Genomic DNA, 22,565 nt, shown 5'->3' with positions numbered 1-22,565 from the left:
GCTGTCATCGATCAGTTGCTTAACACGATGGACTTCCCGCTAGGGTAAGGACGCATGGTTCGAAAAGGCATTAAAAGGATATATCATTGTTCGCGTGTCAGCAATTACATTAGTTGGTATTGTTTCATTCTTACCAGGCTTGAGACAAACGTAGAATGAGGATAGCAAATCCATTTTCCAAAGAATTTGCGTTACTTTTTCTCCATCTTTATCAAAGTCGTTATTATTATGTCGGACGATGAAAAAATGTGAATTGGTCTCGCGTCCGTTTGGTGCCACGTACCATCAAGATAGCCGCCGAAGCCCAAGTCGCTCTTCAAATGAACCGCATCGACACGATGCCTAATATGTCCGCTCGCTTAACCAATGAAGTACTCGCTAACCAAGGTGCCACCGCTATTGACGCAGAACTCGCTATCCTCAATGATTTGTGGAATCGCTTCAACACAACTCATGAGAGATTATTTGATGATGTGCCTGAGATCATCGAAAATGAATACCACACAGGTAATGCATATGGTACCGCTAACCTTGTATACACTGAGCTCAGAGTGAGACTCAGTGCTGCTAAACCTGCTCCAGAACCTGTTCATGAAGCCCAGCCCGCTAATCATGATCAAACCGCTTACTTTGGAGGCGCGCATAAAGCTAACTTGCCTTAAATTAAACTGCCGACCTTCCAGGGTTCCTATGACGAATGGGATTCGTTTAAGGACTTGTTCACCTCGCTGGTCATAAATGAAGATTCGTTGACCGGGTCTCAAAAAATGAATTACCTGAAGACGCAGATAAAAGGTGAAGCTGCTGCTCTACTCGCTAACCTACAGATTACGGATGAAGCTTTCCAACCTGCTTGGAATTTGCTGAACACTCGCTACACTAATCCACGCAGATTACTCGATATGCACATCGATGATTTGCTGGATCGTCAACTCGTGACGTCACACTCCGCTACTGATCTGGATGCGCTGCTACTCGCTAATAAAAAATCGCTGGACGCTATCGCTGCACTGGGAATTCCAATTGGTGAGTTGGACTCCTTTTTAAATCGCTTGACTGTTCGTCGTTTGCCGTCAGATTTGAGAGTAGACTGGATGGCTTCGCTTGGGTTATCCAATGAGTTTCCCACTTACAAACAACTGCACGATATGCTTAAAGCAAAGGTACGTGCGTGGGAAAACTCAGAAATTGGCGCGAAGATAACCTCGAATCAAGCTAAGGGTGTGGTTGAAAAACCCCTACCTAAGTCTTACGCAGAGTCAGCCGCTACAAACAAACAAGTGAAGTTTGTGAACAGTCGATCCGCTACCTCATCAATGCCATCTACTAGTTCCGCTAGTTACGTTGCTTTCACTCCGAAAGATCGTACGAGTGAACCTGGCATGTGCCCAATCTGCAAGGAGAAACACTTTGTTCTCTTTTGTCCCAGCTACCAGAAGGCGTCGCCACTGAATAGAAGAACTATTGTTCAGCATTACTGATTATGTTTCCACTGTTTGGGACGCCACCGCTACGCTGACTGCAGGACTAAGCAGAAGTGCCGCCATTGTGATCAGCCACATCACACGTCAACGCACATTGACGATGGTGCTGCCGCTAAACCAGGATAGGACGCTCCTGTAGCTGACCCAGGTAACAAATAGTTCCAATTTTGGAAACTTTTGTTTTGAATTCGCTAACTCAGACTGCTTTCATCATATTCGCTCAACGTATTACTCGCTACCGCTATTGTAAAGTTGAATTCGCTAACGGGAAGTACATGTACTGCCCGTATACTTATTGATCAAGGATCGGAGTTATCCTTTGTGACGCATTCGCTAATCAAGAAGCTGGATATTCAACTCAGTACAGCAGCTGTACCATTACGTAGGATTGGTAATGTGACAGCTGGGCATTCGCTTGGGTCATGTAAGATGACGCTGCATTCGCTACACAACAACGCTTCTATTACTATTCAAGCCCATGTGCTTGCTCTCTTGACGGTAAACTTACCGTCATTTACGCTAACTAAAAAGAAATGGCCGCATATAACTGGGCTACAACTCGCTGATCCAGACTTCTTGACATCACGACCTATCGACATCATTCTGGGTGCAGCAGCAGCTGCACATATAATCAACGCTAAAATACGAAAAGGGAGTGACAATGACCCAATCGCTCAGTCAACATCGCTTGGCTGGATCATATATGGATCTGTGGACTCCACTACATCAAAATTGACCGCTTATGGTCATCATGTCACTGTTGATGATCAACTACAAGACTTATTAAGCAAGTTTTGGTATCAAAAAGAGCCACAGACAGAATTCGCTACACGCTATACAGAAGAAGAAGAAGAGTGTGAACAACACTTTGTCAATACATACTACAGACAGTCTGATGGTCAATATGTCGTTCGCTTGCCGCTTAAATCTTACCCAAGTCAACTGGGTGATTCGCTCAGAGCTGCATAATACGCTTTGCTACGTATTCGCAAACGATTGGAAACTGATCCTGTCTACAAGAAGTTATACTTCGACTTCCTGAAGGAGTATGAAGACTTGGGACACATGAAACGTATGAAACTAAAGGATCTACTACCAAACAGCTACCTGTTGCCTCATCATGGGGTTCTGAAAGAGCAGAGCACTACCACCAAGCTAAGGGTGGTATTCAATGGGTCCTGGAAAACAACATCTGGCGTATCTGTCAACGAGATACTTCATGTGGGCCCTAAGATTCAAGTTGACATCAGTGACGTACTTATTCGCATCCGCTGCCATCGCTATTTATTCGCTACTGACGTAACTAAAATGTTTCGTCAGATTGCAGTTGACAAGGAAGATCATCATCTGCAGTGCATACTCTGGTTTGACGACGATGACATCCCAATAGTATTTGCACTCGCTACTGCTACGTACGGAACAACTTCGGCACCATATCTCGCTGGGAGAGCACTTTTACAACTCGCTGAAGACGAAGGAAATAAATTTTCGAAGGCTGTCGAACCGCTAACTAATACACGCTACGTTAATGACATCTATGGAGGTGCAGATGAACTCGCTGAGGCAATCCAAGTTGCTCTTGACATAAAAAATATATGTGCCGCAGGATGTTTTCCGCTTGCCAAGTGGGCAAGTTATTCGACTGAATTACTTTCTCAAGTCGCTCCAGTTGAAACCCAAGAAGATACACCAAGAGAACTTGGGGATACTACCGTGAAAGTGCTCGGATTAACTTGGAATTCAACACAGGATAAATTCCAGTTCGGCTATTCGCTTCCAGAAACATCGCCAACTGCTAAACGCACAATTTTATCTGAAATTGCTCGCTTGTTTGACCCACTGGGGTTTTTGGCACTGATCATAGTGAGAGCCAAGGTGTTCATGCAGAAGCTCTGGCTGCAGAACTTCGACTGGGATGCTACGCTATCACCGTCGCTTCTTCAAGAAAGGAATTTGTTTCGAGATGAACTACATCAGATCTCGAAGATTCAGATACCTCGCTGGAATCATGTAAAAAATGGTGTATCAATCGAATTACATGGATTCTCTGACTGATGGAGCTCAATGCCACTGTCTTACTCGCTCAACTGGTACTCTATGTAGAGAAGGTATTGAAACTTTGTAAAATGAGCGAATAAACTAAATGGATCTGGTTTAGGCGAGGTTGGTTAAACAATTAAAAATCACACAAATTCTGTCACTAAATAAATTATAGATTTATTTACACTTATTTACACTTAAAAATTATGAGAATTATGATTAATAGCGAATGCGACTAGATAAATTATACGCGATGGCGAATGCAAACTAAACGATATAATTCACGTATAAAATTGACACGTGGTCAATAGCGGTTAAGTCAATAATAATTAATTAACAATTAATGATTGTCACAAGAACAATTTATTTATTCTCAATAAATAGCAGCCTTGATGTACTGTCTAAATATTGAGGATAATTTAGCGTAGCGATTTGGTTTAATATTACACAAAAATAATAAGCGAAGCGGTTCAAGCACGAGGTTGCAAGTAGGAAAGACACGTTGTAGAAATGAATAATGGTAGCGTCGTTGAATCGTCGAGAAGCTTGGTGTCGACGTGGCAGCCTTGCTGCATATAACAAATTTTCCTATTGGCTTAAAAGCGCGCCAACAGGTATCAGTTGATAGCGAGCTCTCTCATAGGCTGACCAATATAAAACGAATTTTGTGATTGGTCAGCTTGTAGCGGGTTCTCAGGACGTCCTGACACGATCCTGAGTTAGAAATTGTATGTGCCGGGCCTAAATAGCGAGTGACCCGGCACTATTCTGACCTTCAGTCAGTAGCGAGTTTGGCAACTCCCGAACCGAGCGGAAATGCACGAAGCTTGATTCAAATTAATTAAGCTCGTGACTGAACAAACTTGAAAATGTGATAATTTTCTTGTGGACAGACTTCGCTGTATCCTTAACGTGGATATGAAACAACCCAGCAAGATGGAAAGTCTACATTCGCAACCGAGTTACCAAGATTCAGGAATCGCTACCAAGTGTCAACTGGGATTTCGTTGCTGGGAGACTTAACCCAGCTAACTGCGCTTCAAAAGGTTTAACAGCAGCCAAACTAGAACAGCATTCGCTATGGTGGACGGGACCAAAGTGGCTCAGTCAATTAAAAGATAACTGGCCATCTTTTGATATCCCTACGCAGACGGTATCACGTCCAGGTCTGGTTTTTACCATCTCCAAGGCAGACTCACACCCGCTATACACGCTACTAGATAAATTCTCTAATTTGTCACCGTTACTTCGCACTCTTGGAATCTGTCTTCGTGCCATCGCTAAATTTAAAAAGGTGCCATAGTCCACGCTGGCCACACCACTCTCTACAGTTGACCTGGAACTCGCTAAGACTTTGTTGATAAAGTATACTCAAAGTCAGTACTATTCGCAAGAGCTTAAGATATTCTAGGATGGTGATTTTCTACATAGAAATCATCGTCTCGCTAAATTGATTCCCTACGTCGACTACAACGGAGTACTCAGAGTCGGCGGTCGCTTGAAGAATTCACTGCTGGATGAGGAACAGAAAAATCCAGCTGTTTTACCAAGGTCATCACGCTTAAGTACGCTATTAATAGATCATTCGCATCAGAGAACATTCCACGGGGGAACTCAATTGATTCTCGCTGATCTACAGAGATCTGTCCCGATAGAAGGTGGTCGAATTCCAGTCAGATCACACATTCTTCGCTGCGTCGTGTGCTCGAGACATAGAGGTGCTCGCACACAACAATTAATGGGACAATTGCCATCCGCTCGTGTAAGACCATCCAAAGCATTCTTACACACTGGAAAAGACTACGCTGAGCCAGTAACACTGAAGACTTTCCAAGGTCGAGGTGGCAAAACCTATAAAGGATGGATCGCTGTATTTGTATGTCTCGCTACGTCCGCTATACATGTTGAAGTTATCACCGATTACTCTACTGACGCTTTCGTCGCAGCATTTCAAAGATTCACTAGTCGAAGAGGCGCCTGCAGTACCCTATACTCGGACTGTGGTACAAATTTTTTAGGAGCAGACGCCACGCTAAAGAAAGAATTCACAGCAGGATCGAGACAGCTAAAGGAACTTCAGTATTTACTCGCTACGGATGGCACAGACTGGAAGTTCAACCCTCTAAGCGCTCCCCACTTTGGTGGCAAATAGGAAGCAGCCGTAAAGTCAATCAAGTTCCATCTTATACGAACTATTAATGAATCGCTATTGACTTACGACCAACTCGCTACAGTCTTAACACAGATTGAGGCTGTGTTAAATTCAAGACCGATCGCTTCGCTATCTGAAGATCCTGCAGATTTAACCGCTCTAACTTCTGGACATTTTCTCATCGGTGAACCGCTAATCGCTGTACCTGGGCCCTCGCTACTGGAAAACAATTCAGCTACGTTGTCACGTTGGCAACAACTACAACAAATGTTCCAGAGATTTTGGAGTAGATGGTCATCGGAATATGTACAAGCCATCAATCAATATCCAAGTTGCATAATCCTCAAACCAACATCAAAGTTGGTTCATTAGTCTTGTTGACGGATAAAAAATTTCCACCATCTAAATGGCCGCTTGCTCGAGGACTCACATTACATCCAGGCAGAGATGGCCTGACTCGAGTAGTTACGCTGAAGACCGCTACCACGGAACTAGTCTGACCAATCGCTAAGCTGTGTGTACTACCAGTTCACTCCCCAGAAGACAATCCAGTCGACACCGTCGCTAGCGCTGGGGAGAATGTTCAGTTACGAGCTTGACTAATTTGAATCAAGCTTCGTGCATTTCCGCTAAGTCCGGGAGTTGCCGAACTCGCTACTGACTGAAGGTCAGAATAGTGCCGGGTCACTCGCTATTTGGGCCCGGTACATACGATTTCTAATTCAGGACCCTGTCAAGACGCCCTGAGAACCCGCTACAAGCTGGCCAATCACATAATTCGTTTTATATTGGTCAGCCAATGAGAGAGTTTGCTATCAACTTCTACCTGTTGGTGCGCTTTTAAGCCAATGGGAAAATTCGTTATATACAGCAAGGCTGCCACGTCGACACCAAGCTTCTCGATGACTCAACGATGCTACCATCTTTTATTCTACAACGTGCTTTGCTACTTGCAACCTCGTGCTCTTGAAACTGCTTTACTATTATTAATTCTTGTGTGATATTAAATCAAACCGCTACGCTAATTTTTCTCTTTATTTAGTCAGTATACTAAGGCTGCTATTTACTGAGAGAAAATTAATTAATTGTGATTTATAATTATATTATAAATAATTGCTGCTTAGATAATCGCTCTCAGCAAAGTGTCTTTTATATACGTAAGTCTTATCAACAAAGTTGCATTCGCTATCGCGTGTCTGTTTTGTCGCATTCGCTATTTCTTACAATTTAAGGTGTAAATAAGTGTAAATAAATCTCTCATTTATTTATTGACAAAAACTGTGTAATTTTTAATTGTTTAATTCCTAACGCCTAAACCAGATCCATTTTAGTTTATTCGCTCACTTTACAGGCGCCAATCAACGTATTTTATTGAGTTATAGAGCTGATCAGACTTTGAAATAGTTTGGTTAAGTAATTTCAAAAATATTCGCATGTAACTGTTTTTTAGCATTTCTTTCTCCCGCGATATCTTTTGAACAAATTAACCGATTAAGATGGCTAACGCGGCAATCGACGAACTTCATCAAACTCTAGAGCTGCTTTGTGCCATTTCACCACCGTGGTTCCACGGTGTATCCACCACGTGATCACAGTGTTAAAATAGAACAAACCCACTGTGTTTCTACCGTGATTCTAATCCGCCAGGGTAATCATTATCACAGCTCATAGTGTCAAATACCAATAAAAGTACTCTTGATATATTATAAATAAATAATCATAATCATAATAATAATAATCATCATAACAATAATAATAATAATAATAATAATAATAATAATAATAATAATAATAATAATAATAATAATAATAATAATAATAATAATAATAATAATAATAATAATGATATAATAGTAAAAATAATAATAATGATAGCACTTAATTATTTTTGAAAACTTCAGCCAATAGATTCAGTCAACTTTTCTTCACAGTTCATACAATAAAATGCAGCGTGTTCATTACATAACGATGAAGAACAGTGGCTACATTTTTTTTGTTTACGATATTTTCGGCGTGAAATGACCAACAATATCCATTATTTGTCTCAAACTCTTGGGTGCTTCCTTCAGTAACAACATCAGACTTCAATTTTGGGATTTTTGAAATTATTTGACGAAGCTTGATCATTAATCTTGGCTCTTTAAGCCGATTAAGAAGATGCGGTTGAATTAAATCAAATGCAAGCTTTTTTAAAAATTCACGGTGAGTCATGTTAGCGTTTGCATTTTTATCAGCTGATTTGTTGCTATTATAAATTACTTGCGCGCTTATACTAGATATATTTAAGAAAGCATAAAGAATAACCATTGCCCAACGATTGGTCGCTGAAGCTGATAAATAATTTATTTTCAATTCATCAACTGTATCAACTTCTTCTTTTGTTAAATTATAGAAAGTTATCATTTCTGGCTTCATTTTTGGTCCAGATTCAACATCTATCTCTGGTGAGTGATGCATAGTTGATAAAACAAGGACGTTTTTATTTTCCTAGGAATATATGATACCAAAGTACAGTTACTAGAAAATACAAATTCACTACTAGCAACTGCTCTCTTTTTAGTATTCAAAAACTTTTGAGGGAGCTCTTTTTTATTTTTACGGATTGTCCCCATCATTGTTGTTCGATGATTTTGCAACAAGTCTTGAAGGGCTGGCAATAGCCTATCGAACAAGGTACTTGCTTACCACAGCGTTGGACCCGGTTAGATTCCGGCATGCACCAATGAATTTTATTTTTACAATACTATTTATGTGCATTATATTGGCAGCCCCCTGGTGGTGGAATACCGACGATTTTTCGAGCGAATGGAAGTGGCGCCGACTTAGTTACAAAATGATAGATAGCATAGATTTTGATGCCATACTTTGCAGGTTTATTAGCTATACTGGCGAAATCTAGAGTAACCCCAAAACTTTCTAACATTTCATCAATAGTCAGAAATTCGCCTGGTGTTTATAGCTTTTTACACCTTTCTATAAACTCATCACTACATTTCCTTATTAGAGTTAAATTATCCAGTTTTTTACGTTCCTCTCGGGTGATTTCATCAAATCGTAACGCAATTAGCAATAAGTAAAATCTTCTCATACTCATTACTGCTCAAAATATATCAGGCGCTGTTCCATCAGAGGACCATAAATATTTACATACATCCGTATGTACGTACACACATACATACACTCGGACATCATTGTGAAATTAGTCTGGATAGCTTCCAAGAATCTCAAAACGTTAAGATCTGATAGAAATTTGGTTTTCGAAAATCGGACTAAAACCAATAACTTCTCGAACTTTTGAAAATTCCCAATTTTTTTAGCAGGAAGTTGAAAATTCTGTCTATTTGTTATTTATGTGATTAGCTATTCGATATTAATTCGAGATTATTCAATAAATGAAATTAGTTTTCTTTTCTTATAAAAATATTCTTTAATGCTGAGGTTCTGAATAACGCTTATACGAATCAATTCTATGTAGATAATATTATGCAATACATTCCGATTCAAATGAAATCATTTGAGTCCCGTTCGTCGAATTAGGGAAAAAAACCCTCGACTAAATGATTTTCCTCGTCAATTAATTTCATATTCTATAATTAAAGCTAAAAATAAACGCTGCTAAATGCATTACATTAAGGTCATGAGCTTTTTCCGGGAACACTGTTTATTTCTGATTGGTCAAATGAAGTATTCAAAACTGTCCCGGCAAGAGAGTGTACTTCGGATGTATTCAGTTTTTATTCCCATTCTGGGTTATCTATGTACTAAATATTCTCCCACTTTCCTTGACGCATGCAGACTTAAGAAATGTTCATTAGTGGGAGCGACTTTTGAAGTTGACTCTTTCTTCGGGACGAGTTTAACTTTTTCTTAAAGCACTTATACATCTTCTTAGCCTCAAAATTTGATAATAATTAACGTAATATCTTTCTACTCTAAAGTCCAAGCTATCGAAACTTTTAAGATAAATTACCGAAGCAAAGCCACCTTAAGTCAAAGTTCCATCACAATAAAATAAAATTCCTTAACTGCACATGCACCTTACATTAAATGACAGATGACTGTAGAACATCATCACCATGCGTCATCCGAAATTTATAGCTTTATGTTTAGATTAAATGAAATAAATATTACATTTTTTAATTAGTTAGCATTCATGTTGGCTAATTAATGAGACAGTAAATTATACATATGATTTTAATTTCGATGAAATGAAGAAATATTTACTGCGATTTTCTATATTTAGAAGCATTCAACAGCAAAGAACTTTAAACTTCCCGCTAAGAAAATCAAAGTTTTCACTCCGATTTGCGAAAATGGAGTTTTCATCAGATGTCAGCGAATTAAGGTCCTAGGAAGGTATTTTGACTATTTTTAGGATGATGACCGTGTGTGCGTGTGTGTATGTGTGTGCGTGTAGGAGGGCGTGGGGTCACCTTGGTCACCTAAGAAATAAAACTTCAAAATTTTTCAAATCATCCTTATTAGATCATAAAACGGACATTATCTTAATCTATGGAATCTAGCGAACTAAAGGCACATACTTAAAAATGAAAGTATAAAAATAAATAGAAATATTTGATGAATTAAAAAAATTGTAAGTTTGACCGGGGCGACCCAACGTGTTGGGTCGTCCCGGTCATTCGGCGGGTCATCCCGGTCACTATTACTTTTGAATTAAGAATTAAGAACTTAGTCGTATTGCTGGAATTTCATGAAATTAAAATTTTATTTTGCCAACTGAAACTTAAGAAGTAAGCAAAAAAATCTAAAAGTAATAATTAACAACGTTTACGAGGCATCTATTATTTATTTATTTGTTCATTAATATTGCAACAAAAGTGTTATAATGTTATTTAAGAAAATGTCCATAATGAACAAAAAACTATAACCGTCAGTTATATTTCGTTGAAAAAGATATAATCGGTAAACCTTAGAAATATTTTATATTTTATATACATATACAGATATATCAGTGTCATATATCTCTTTAACCTCTCTCGTATTTAAACTTATTAATCAGAGATAAATATCAATCATAACTGGTATTTACCTATTTGTTTATTAATCTATCATGAATAGAATCACTAATTCTTAATATTCTTAATATATCATTCTTCATTTCTAAATATTTAAATATTGGTAAGCGCCGTTTTCGATAATTTAATGAATTTATAAATCTTGAATTGTTGGTGAATTATGTAAGTTTTCATCATTACATATTTTGTGACATATGTATATTTTCGTTTCTAATCCCGTTTACGCGAAACTAGTTTGTAAATCCGAGATTTTAGTAATACGCGATTAAATTAATATTGCTCGTATATTTATATATAAATATATAAGAATACTAACAATATTTAAAGCGCCGATTAAAAATCTCGTATTGAAAAATTGACTTCTAAAAATTGGCTTCAACATTAGTAAAAAGTACAAGGGCCGACTTCGTTTTAAGCTAAGCGCGAGCTACTGAAGAGTCAAAGAGGTGCTGAAAATTTTCGAAAAATCTACCTTCCATTCTAGCTGCCAGATGGCATTTTTTATAATTGAATATGTAAATTAAACGAAATAAATAAACATTGATTTTTTAAATGACGAATTATAAGAATAATTGTGATTGCATGACGCTGACTTTCGGTATTCAACAGCGTTTTAATATTGAGCATTCATTATATAAAATATCGTAGAAGTCTCGTTACATCAAGTATAGTACTCGATCACACTAATTATCTAAGATACTGTTTCATTTATTTTATTGAAGCGCTTGAATTACCTATATGTCAAACTAATGGCTGTAGAAAAAGTTAGAGTGTGATATTCGAAGTATATTGAACTATTGTATGTAACGATTCTATCACTTCAATACAATATGCGTGGCAGTTAGTATTTTGCTATTGACTTCAACAAGTTAACAGCAAAAAATAAGTGAATCCGTGATCTGCAATTTTTGAGTATAAGCCGATAGAACATTTTCGAGAGATTCTGAAACACTTGAAAAACTGGAATTATCTTATTTTAATGGAGTGATTTCCATTAGTTTATTTTGAATGAATCTTAAAATTTCAGAAAAATATTCACTTTTATTCCAACTTATCGAAATTCGTTTTTTTTTTCTCATAACAAATAGATCTTTATTACAATTAATATTTATTTACGAAAAGTGAGAACAACTGAAAATAGTAGACAATAGTTTTGATAATATTGGCATACTCTTGATCAAGTCAGTATAAATTTCAAAGTATCGGTTGGTATTTGAGACTGTAATAGGCTCGAGTATGGTAACTATAATATCTCGGTTCACTCCTGTATCCAGTAATCCATCGCATATCAGCTGATCGCTTATAACTTCTATTTGTGTTTTTGATATCGTAGTTTCGAAACATTCTCTCAGACCATTCCTCAGCATTTGGTAATTCTCGCCATATACCTCGATTTCTTTTGTTCATCCAGTCAATCACATCATTGTAGTAAATCTGTCTACAGTAAACATTTAAATACAATACAAACATTAAAATTTTCTCCATTGAATTAAGTATTTATGTACACGGAAAAAAATAGTAGGGGCTACTCTCTGGGATAGTATTAAGTACTTTCTGTAAAAAAATTTAGACAGTACTGTATGCTATCTAGACTGTATCCACTACTGCCCGGGATAGTGCTCAGTACTATTCAGAGAGTAGTAAATATAGTCCAGATAGCATACAGTAGTCTGAAAATTTTTTTTTTTACAGAAAGTACTCAGTACTATCCCAGAGAGTAGCCACTTCTATTTTTTTTTCCGTGTAGGATTAAATTCAGATTATTAGAATGATCATTTTACCTATATTCATACAGATAACGATAGTTTAGAAATAACGGTCGAACCCAATGGAGTGTGTATTTGGGCTTTGGTGCTTTAACTAATGTAGAATAATCCAACTTTACTTTTTCTTCTTTTTTAGCAGCTGCGCCAGTAGCAGGAACATCAGTTGTTTCAGCTTCTGTTTCTTCCGTTGCTGCTGTATCATCCCCAAGATCCCATGGATTTTCGTCGTCAGACATTTTGTTTAATTACAGTATTCGTTTAATTGATTTGAATTTATAAAATCTGAAAATATAATTGAAATTCCAAATATACTAACTATTTAAAACCTTTCCGCATTGTTATGCAACTTCTTATCACTTTAATGATTTCTCACTTCACTAGTATAATATTCTTCTGTTTATAACCAAAGTCAATATAAATAAACACTCGTCATGAAATTTGTTTTTTAGTAGTGTATTTGCATATTTGTACTTACCTACTACAAAAATACTTGCAATGAATACTTTGTTAGTAACATATGAAAAAGTTTAAGAACTGATGGTGAACTATCCAAAAAAAAATATCGTCTTCAACTACTGCTTACAGCTGTGTATCGCTTTTATTTGAGCCAACGTTTAGTCAAGCAGTAAGAGAAGGGGAATGTCAGGAACCCTGGCATAGTGAACTAAGAAAAATAGTTTTATTACTTCACTTTAAAGAAATATACTATCAACTTGGTCCATCGGAATTGTAAAATTATGATTATATATCATGCACGTTATATTTGCATGTCATCTTAAGGGTCCTTGAGCGATAAAGAAAAAAAAATTTTGAAAAGTGGAAAATTTTTGCTTAGCAAATTATAATTAATAGTGTTATACGGAATAAAACTTACATAAAAAAAATCGTCCATGTTTCCTCTAGAAGAAGAAGTTTTCTAAGCTTAAGGATTTTCATTAAAAACACTTTGTATTAATTTTTAATGTGCCAAGGTCATTATCGCAGCTGTGTACTGTCGACAGAAATGACCTTAGAAAACGAAAAAAAGAAAATAACAATTGTTTTACCTTGATTCATACAGTATTGCCGTGTACAATTTTTAAAGTAAAAAAAATTACTTATTCAATTACAGAAAAGAATTCATTATAAAATAAAAATAATTGAAACCACAAACAAAACTTGTAAGATTGCATAAAACTATTTAAATTTTACAACTTTTTTTCTGGATTAAGTCCAGCTTTAAATAGGATTTTTTTTTATTTATTCATTTGATTTAAAAGTTCGAAATGGTCATAATATCTACAAATATTTCAGGCTAATTGAAAATACCCTCTGGTGCATATACTTAAGATTAGAAGACTCATTGATTGTTAAAAACAGAAACAAGGAATTTTATTTCAGTTCTAATTCATATAAACTATTAATTTTAATAATTCGTGACGCAAAAATTGCTGATTTTTTGCATTTTTTGCATTTTCTTAATCACTGTAGGGCACTTAAGAAAACAGTTAATAAATGTGTATACATAAAGTCCAAATTTTTTAGCATATTATATATGCTGGTTAAATAATATAAATAATAATTAAATAATAAACAATAACCCTGGTTAAAAATACTGGTTGAAAAGAATTGAGAAGCGGTTACTCCATGCAAACTGTATATCTACATAAACAAACGAAAGAATTGAAATTATTGAAAAGAATTCGAATTTCATCATTTTTAATTCTTTTCAATCAATATTTTCAAACAAGGAAATAAATAATTCCTATTTATTTATATAATCCGAAATTTTTAACTTTTTGCTAAAAAATCGTAAATTTTCTAAGAATTTGATAAGTTATTGTTTTTTCTCCTTGAGCTCGAAAATAGCGAGAAGTTTCGGGGCTGACTCGCAGGGTCAACTAGTTTCCAGATTTTTTTTCAATTGAAGTAAGGTAGGAATATCGTTAAGATTTTCAACATCGTCCGATGAACGAGAAATACTGCTTGCGTTATTGACTCGGAATGAAAAATAGTAAAAAAAAAAGTTTGGGTTTGTTAACTTTTCTGACAAAACTATAAAAATAGAAAACTTAATTAATGTAATTAAAATATTTCCAACATGCAACTTTGGTTGAAAAATAAGTAACTTTAATTTCTAATATAACACAGGAAAAAGTTATTCTGACCAGCTGACAAAGATTGAAATAAACTTATTTAAAAGAGGACATTCGGCAGCTAAAATGGAAGTCAATTTCTTATTATTGATTTATTCATTTTGAAGCTATCAAATAATAATTATTTAAGAAAATAAATTTTTTCGACATTTTCCATAAATTTGAAGGTCAGAAATATATATTGAGGAATTGTCGGACCGTCAACTGAAGATACAAAAATTAAAGCTAATTACACAAGCTATAAAATACTTCCAATGATAATTCACATAAATTTTTGTTTTAAAGTAATATATAGATAAATGTTTCTTCAAATCTATAAGAAGTAATTTTTTTATCAAATTTAGAAAATTTAAAGTGGAATGTCCAAACCAATCATCAGATTTAACTTATTCTTAAACTTAATCGAACTATTGAACTAATAAATATGTGTGTCAAGCTTTATTCAAATACATTCAGAATTGTTGGCGCTATCACGACCACACGGCTCAATATTCACAATTAATCAAATAGTTTCGCTTGAGCGTCATAATAAATGAACAATTTATTTTTAGATAAAATCATAATAGTGTAATTTGAAGCTTGTTTCATTAGTTTAAAGATGTAATTAATCTACAACGAATTATTCCAAAGATATTAAGAGTTGAAGCCGTAAAAATTTTTTTCAATTTTTGCAACAATTATTTAAGCAATGAATCTGTTTGAAAAAGTTGACGACATAGAAAGTTGAGTTACGAAAATTGAAACTGATCTTATGAGTTTTAAGGTACATTCAACAGAAGTGAGCTATCGCTTTTGATTTAAAAGTTATTTAAAGCGAATTTGAGAAAAAAAACAATTGTTTTTTTTAATTTAAAAAACTGTAGACACCAACAACTTAAGAACTAACCAAAATATTTGGCTCATTTTCAAACTTGAATTCAATTTTCACCAAAAAAAATACTAAACGGCGGTAAGTTTCATTCAAAGTCGTTTGGTATTGTAAACGCTATTGTGTCTACAAGCCGGGTTATATCTCATATGAGGGTGGTCCGTTTGGAACAACTATTTTTTTTTTCACTCCCACTTCAAAATATTGTTGTAAACACTGAAAACAAGATTTTCTAAAACTTTCAATTCTTAATTTTAGTTTTATAAGTACTTTATATTTGATTTTGAAGTTTTTCCATTTGAAACACTCAAGAAAGTTAGGATTTTTTTTTTAATTTTCTATACCTCAGTAGCATTTCAAGTCATCAACTCACCGTTCACCAGATTTTTTAGGCAATGTAATACTCATCAAAAGTCCCCTTAATAATTTTACTGATTTTCTAATTGTTTTTTCTGTATTGTTTCTGAAAATCATCTTTTTTTTTTTTTTTTTACTCATAATTTGGGTTTTTAGTTGATATTTATCCAATAACAAAATTTACAGTAACAGTGCTGATAACAATTTTTCAGGAAATATGATTCTTTACTAAGAAGTCCTTTTAGTTAAGTGACACTAATTCTTCGATCATGTTATATAAAGATTTTATCAATTTTATTAATAAAATATTTTTTTGAAAATTCACCAAATACCGTTTAATTTTCATTTCAAATAAGTCAATCTTGTATATATATATATATGTATATATTATTGTCTCTCGATCATGATGTTGAAATCAACAACATTAAAATTACTCTTATTTCGACACTTGATGCTACTGACACACTAATCCAATTACGCATTTGAAACTTATAAGGACAAATATAGAATAAACTAATACATTGACAGTGAATATTCATGAGAACTTTTTCATTACTCTAGTTTGATGCTTTTATTTACAAGTCACATTATATTAGAGTATATGAATCATTCCATCAAGAGAAGTTATTTTTGCAAGGTGAAACTCGCCGGCATGGTTAAAATTTTGTGAATGCGTTATATATATTCAAGAAACAATTCTCTGAAAATTTGAGTCCACAATAAGCGGCTGTTTCTAAATTATGCTTTTTTTAACTTAAAAAAATGTTTTTAACTTCCCATTAAGAAAATTGAAAAATTTTCAAAAATTCGGGAAGTTATTGGTTTCGGTCCGATTTTCGAAAATCGAATTTCTAGCAGATCTTGAGGTTGTGAGGTTCTAGTAAGCTATTCTGACTAATTTCAAGGTGATGTCCGAGTGTATGTATGTATGTATGTATGTATATATGTATGTAAATATCTGTAACTCTTGAACGGATAAACCGATTTGGATCGTCAAGGTGTCATTTGACGTGGCTTGTCAATATCTAAAATCTGAAAAAATTGAGCTTGATCAGTGGGGCTCGTTCAGCGATACTCCAAAAATAAACTTTTTTCAAAAATGTTGTTTTTTTAACTTGTAATGTGCTCGATGGATTGATTCTAAAGTCAAGTAGACTCTGAAGCTTCATAAGCTGTGTCAAATGCCACCTCAATCATCAAAATCGGTTCATTCGTTCGAAGGAAACCGTTGTCAAAAGAATTAAAAAAAAAAATTTTTTTTAGTATTGTCGAAATTTCTCAAAAACGACTCGATAAATCAATTTCAAAATTTGATCAGCTGTAAAAATTAATAAAATGCGTCGATTATCACCTTAAACGTCTCAATCGGTTTATTCGTTCGAGAGATATCGTTTGAGAAAAAATGGTACAAAACGTTTTTTTTCGAAAACATAGGCATACAAAAGTATTTTCAAGCTAGAAGAGCTCGAAAAAGTATCTACAACAATTTTCCGAGCTCATGAAGCTCGAATACAGCGGGAAGTTTTGGGGCTGGTCCACAGGATCAACTGACAGACCGATTTTTTGTTTCAACTTCTTTACTGATTTTTTTTTAAAGTAGAAAAGTTTTCACACCTCAAACACGAAAGCGCTGAGGGTGTGTCATGATCGATCTTTTTTCTTCTGACTTATTCACTCACATTAAACTATCTCTACACTCTTTTGATTACAATGAAATACGTCAAACTGTATACTAACACAAAGACAATTAAGTAAAGAATAATGTCGACCCAATATTGAGTCGATTGGTTATTCCATAAATTAAATACAAATTATTTTAATCCCAGTGGCACGAGCTGTCAATTGTTATGTATAAAACTTGGTAAACCAGATAACTGTCGACAGGCACATGCAAATAATCGGCCTAAACTTTTTTTTATTATTTTTATATTATTGATCATAAGAACCCTATTGAAAATCACTATCTAAATCTTTCTAGTTTGATTATAATCGATGAAAACCGTAAAACTGAATTTCCGCGAAAAATTTAGCTGCCATTTTTATTTTTACTATTGTTATGTTTGCGAACGTTAATTTTTTTTTTTCATTTTTTCTCTCCAGCAACTATGCAGCAGCGCCAGCGTAATAGTTGGATTTAAAAAAGAGTGACGTCTAAGACAAAAAGGTGGGATACTTACAAAAAATATTTTATTAGGAAAAAGAAATTAGACTGAAAATAAGAAATAAAAAAAAATCCAATTAATAATCTAAAAGTTGAATGAAAAGTTTATAATAAAAAAAAAAAATTTTTTGTTACGTCCGAATTATGTTTCATTTACTTTTTTGGTTGCTTTCATATTATCATGTCCTTCCGTTACATTTTATTTTTTTTTTTATTCTATTTTTTTTTCATTTCAGTATTTAAAATTTGTCTAGACACGTAAACTATTTCCAAATATTTCACTAAGTGAAAAAGATTCCTAATCCTCACCGAGGTCAGAGTGGCAGCTGATGCACTTCCTTATCGCCACTGCACTCTAAAATAAATTAAAGCAAATAGTACTACTGTAATGAGTTTTTCATATGTTTCCAAATTGAAAAATACTTAAAGGTAAATTATAGTGTCTAGACAAAGGAATGTTTAAATAAACAAAAGCAAAAGACTTCCTTTTTTTTTGACAATAGAACATCCCTTACGACTTTCAACCCAGTCTAAAAACACTCTGGAAATATTCTGGTAACACGATGCAACCATACGGACTCCAGAGTATTTCCAGAACGATTTGTGCCCTTTTCTGAGAGTGAACCCAGAATATTTCCAGAGCGGATATGGAGCAAATCCAAAGTGTTTCCAGAAAGTATCCAGAGTGGATACATACTGACACCGTTATGCATCCACATTGAATACAAACTGATACCAGAGTGTTTCCAGAATATTTCCAGAGTGGGATCAGAGTGAATACATACTCAAACCAGAGAATATTCAGAGTAAGTAAATACTGAAAAAAAAAAAAAAAAAAAAAATTTGCCGAAATATATTATTTTTAAAATATTGAACAGAATTTATTGGATACAAAAATCAATTTTTGTCATTATCTAAAATATATTTTATGTTTCTGGATTGTAAAAACAATTTTTTCAAGAAAACAAAAATATTTGACATTGCTGTCACAATGTTATACAGCATCTACTATATGACCATCGAAACAGGCACTTGTCATTCTGTCAAATAACAGAGAAGTACCCGTGCCAGAATTGTTTTCAAGTATAGAATATAATAACTCTGAAATACTTATATAACCAGGGACAGGACAATAATAGATTGGGCGCGATCTAGTGGCGAACACTGAACTACTTCCACTACTGCTTAGCACCGGTGACTTTCTCCTCCTCCACATATATCTTGTCCCAGCAAATTTTTCTCTTAAGTCTTCCACATTAAAATCCGGGTCAGAAAGTTAGATCTGTTTTAAAATAAATGATAAATTCAAATATTTTTTCTTTAATTTAAGTTTATAAATCGTATTTTTTTATATAAGAATTTAATCTGTTTTTGCCCATACTATTCCTTATCCAGGCCAATATCAGACTTATTTTCGTATAATATTTAGTCTGTTTTAAATCAGGTTTAGACTGAAAACAGACTTTTTTAACAGAATTCATGGTCTGTGTTCAATTGTTTTTAAAAACAAAAACAGACTTTATTGACTATAATTTTTAGTCTGTTTTTAATAGCTTTTAGATCAAAAACAGGACTTTTTACAAATATAAATAATAATAATAATAATAATAATAATAATAATAATAATAATAATAATAATAATAATAATAATAATAATAATAATAATAATAATAATAATAATAATAATAATAATAATAATAATAATAATAATAATAATAATAATAATAATAATAATAATAATAATAATAATAATAATAATAATAATAATAATAATAATAATAATAATAATAATAATAATAATAATAATAATAATAATAATATAGATGCATAAATTTACTTTAATTTTCTTGATAATTAAAACATGCTACCCTGTTTAGAAAATCTTATAGAATCCAATAGTTTCTTATAAATTCCCATAGACATTTTATAAGAATGAATAAGTTCTATGAGAAGTGCTATAGTTAAGTATAGGGCCTTATACCTTGGCTATAAGAATCGATCGGATTTTTTAAGCAGGGTAATGCGCTTCCGTAATAAGATGTCACAAATATTTTGATAATTTCTAATGCCATAATACTTTCGATTTTATTCAGTAAATAAAGAAAATTTCTTAATATTTTAAGAGTTATTTTATTACTTTTATTCAATGCTATGAATATTCAATTAATAAGACAGCTAAAACATAAAGCTGTAAAAACTTTCATCAACTGTCGACATTTTTAAACAAAAGACACTAAATAAATTGTAAGTAAAACATAATCGATTTTGTAACTTAATATATTTTTTATAAATATTAACAATAAATAAAAATATTACAAGTCCATGATATAATCTAGTTCAATCCTTGCAAATTTTCAGGACTAAAATTTTTTAAAGATCAAGAATTAATCTAGTTTTGTCTACCCGTAACGCAATTGTTTTTTAAAACAACAGATCAAAAACAGATTAAATAATTAACTAATTGAATAATTAATAATTAATTTTTACTTGTTGAAAGCTTACATAAAAACGCTGATTATTTCTAAACAAAAAACCCCGGGTTTTTTTTTAATGCTCGGAGCTATTCTTGAAAGGGTTTAGAAAAGATCGCCATTAGAAAAATTGAAAAATTTCGATTTTTTACTTCTATATTAAAAATCTAAAGCATTGAAAAATAATAAACGTAAATAAAGCAATCAAGAAATTTTATTTTTTTGATTATTTTGTTTTTTTGTTGCTAAAAGCTACACAACAATAATTTCTAAAAAATTTTTACTTGCATTGTTTAAATAATTGTTATAAACAAATGCATTGTTAATAAGATTTAATACAATTTTTTTTGAGAAAAAAATTCTTAATGAAAATAACGATTTTTGAAAAAAAATCGTTTCATACACTGAGAGAAAAAAAAATTTTTTCAAGTATTTTTAATTTCCCGCTAAGAAAATTATTAATTTTCGAAAATTCGGGAAGTTATTGTTTTCATCCCGATTTTCAAAAATCGAGTTTTTATCCGATGTCGACTTTTGAGGTCCTTAGGAAGCTATTCTGACTATTTTCAGAATGATGTCCGAGTGTGTGTACGTATGTGTGTGTGTGTGTGTGTGTATCTATGTAAACTCTTTGTAACTTTTGAACTAATCAATCGATTTGGATGGTTGAGGTAGCAATCCAAAGAGCTTGAGTCACAACATTTACATTTATAAAAAAAAAAAATTTATTAAAAAAAAAAAACAAATAAACACAAAAAATATAATCCGTGTAAAAAACAAAAAATAAAAAATTTTAATAAATAAAGAGAGAGAAAAAATAAGGTGAGTGAAAATAACAAAGTGCAGAGACGCAGAGTGCAACAGAAAAAATTAGTATCAAGAATCACCGCTAGGCGCAGAAGAGCGCTGCAACATTTTCCTAATTGGACAGTTAGAATAGAAGTGATAAGATCCGCTCAAAGAAGTAAAAAGTCGCGTTGTCAACTACTCACCTCAGGATAATATCCTAGTTAAAGAGTACAAGTACCCTAGGGGAAAATACCCGTGAATACATTTTTGGAATGATTCTCAGGCATATCCAACAGCGCAGAGGATTCCGAAGAAGCATCCATACGGACTATTTTTAAATACTAAATATACATGTTTACCTTTTGAATTTGGATATTTTACATACTGAATGAGAATAGTCAATTTTTGTACTTAAGTATTTTAATTACAAAATATGAATTTTGAATTATTGAACTTGAGTTGTTCAAATACTAAATGAAAATTTTTTATTATTTTACTTCACTGTTCTAAGTAATAAATGAAAACTTATAATTATTAAATTTGAGTATTTTAAATGCTAAATTAAAATATTTAAATACTAATCACGATTATTTTAAATACTAATCTTCAATTTTTAATTATTGATCTTGAGTATTTTAACTACTAGGTTTGAATTTTTATTATTTAATTGGACTATTTCAATTACTAAATTAAATCTTTTTAATCATTTCTTTCAAGTATTTTAAATTCTAAATTTTAATTTTCTATTATTTAACATTAGTATTTTTTTAACTAAGCATAAGTTTTTAGTATTAATAGATTTCACAAGTATTTTTACTAGAATTAAGAAATTATTTACTTGACACTATTTAAGTATCTAAAATACTTGGATCAAGTATTTTTACTTGAAAATATGCACTTTTTTCTCTCAGTATAAAAAATTATTTTTATTGCCAAAAAGCAAATTTGCTAATTTACAATTTTTTTATATTTATAACAAAGTATTTATGAAAATTACTTTTATTCATTATTCATTAAGCAATTAACTCAGAGCTTTAATTAAAAGTTCAATTTGTTAAATGATTAATGGAGAATAAAAAAGACTTGAAGTGTTGTAGTTGTATCTTCAATAAGTTATTTTAATAACAATGAAGAAAAACAGGAAGATAGCGACAAGTCCAAGTGTACAATAATTTAAAAACTCATATCAAAAATAAAAAAAAAAAATTTTTCCACAAAAAAAAACGCATAGTTGTTTTTAGTATTTAAAAAAACATATTGCGTAAAAATTTATTTGTTTATAACAAATTGTTTGCGTACAAAACAA

At 32.9% G+C, this 22,565-nt stretch overlaps 1 protein-coding gene across 1 annotated transcript; it reads right to left on the bottom strand.

Annotated features, from left to right (window-relative positions):
- Positions 1-11,890: 11,890 nt before the first annotated feature.
- Positions 11,891-13,039, bottom strand: LOC103577666 (flightin). The gene is made up of 3 exons (XM_008558416.1): positions 12,954-13,039; positions 12,494-12,760; positions 11,891-12,150 (listed from the first exon to the last, which is right to left on the bottom strand). The coding sequence occupies exons 2-3, from the start codon at positions 12,712-12,714 to the stop codon at positions 11,907-11,909; spliced, it is 465 nt and encodes a 154-aa protein (XP_008556638.1). The 5' UTR covers positions 12,715-12,760; positions 12,954-13,039; the 3' UTR covers positions 11,891-11,906.
- Between the last annotated feature and the right edge of the window lie 9,526 nt (positions 13,040-22,565).

Source organism: Microplitis demolitor, chromosome 4 (assembly GCF_026212275.2).
Source record: "Microplitis demolitor isolate Queensland-Clemson2020A chromosome 4, iyMicDemo2.1a, whole genome shotgun sequence".
NCBI lineage: Eukaryota > Metazoa > Arthropoda > Insecta > Hymenoptera > Braconidae > Microplitis > Microplitis demolitor.
This window is presented reverse-complemented; position numbering and strand designations above follow the sequence as displayed.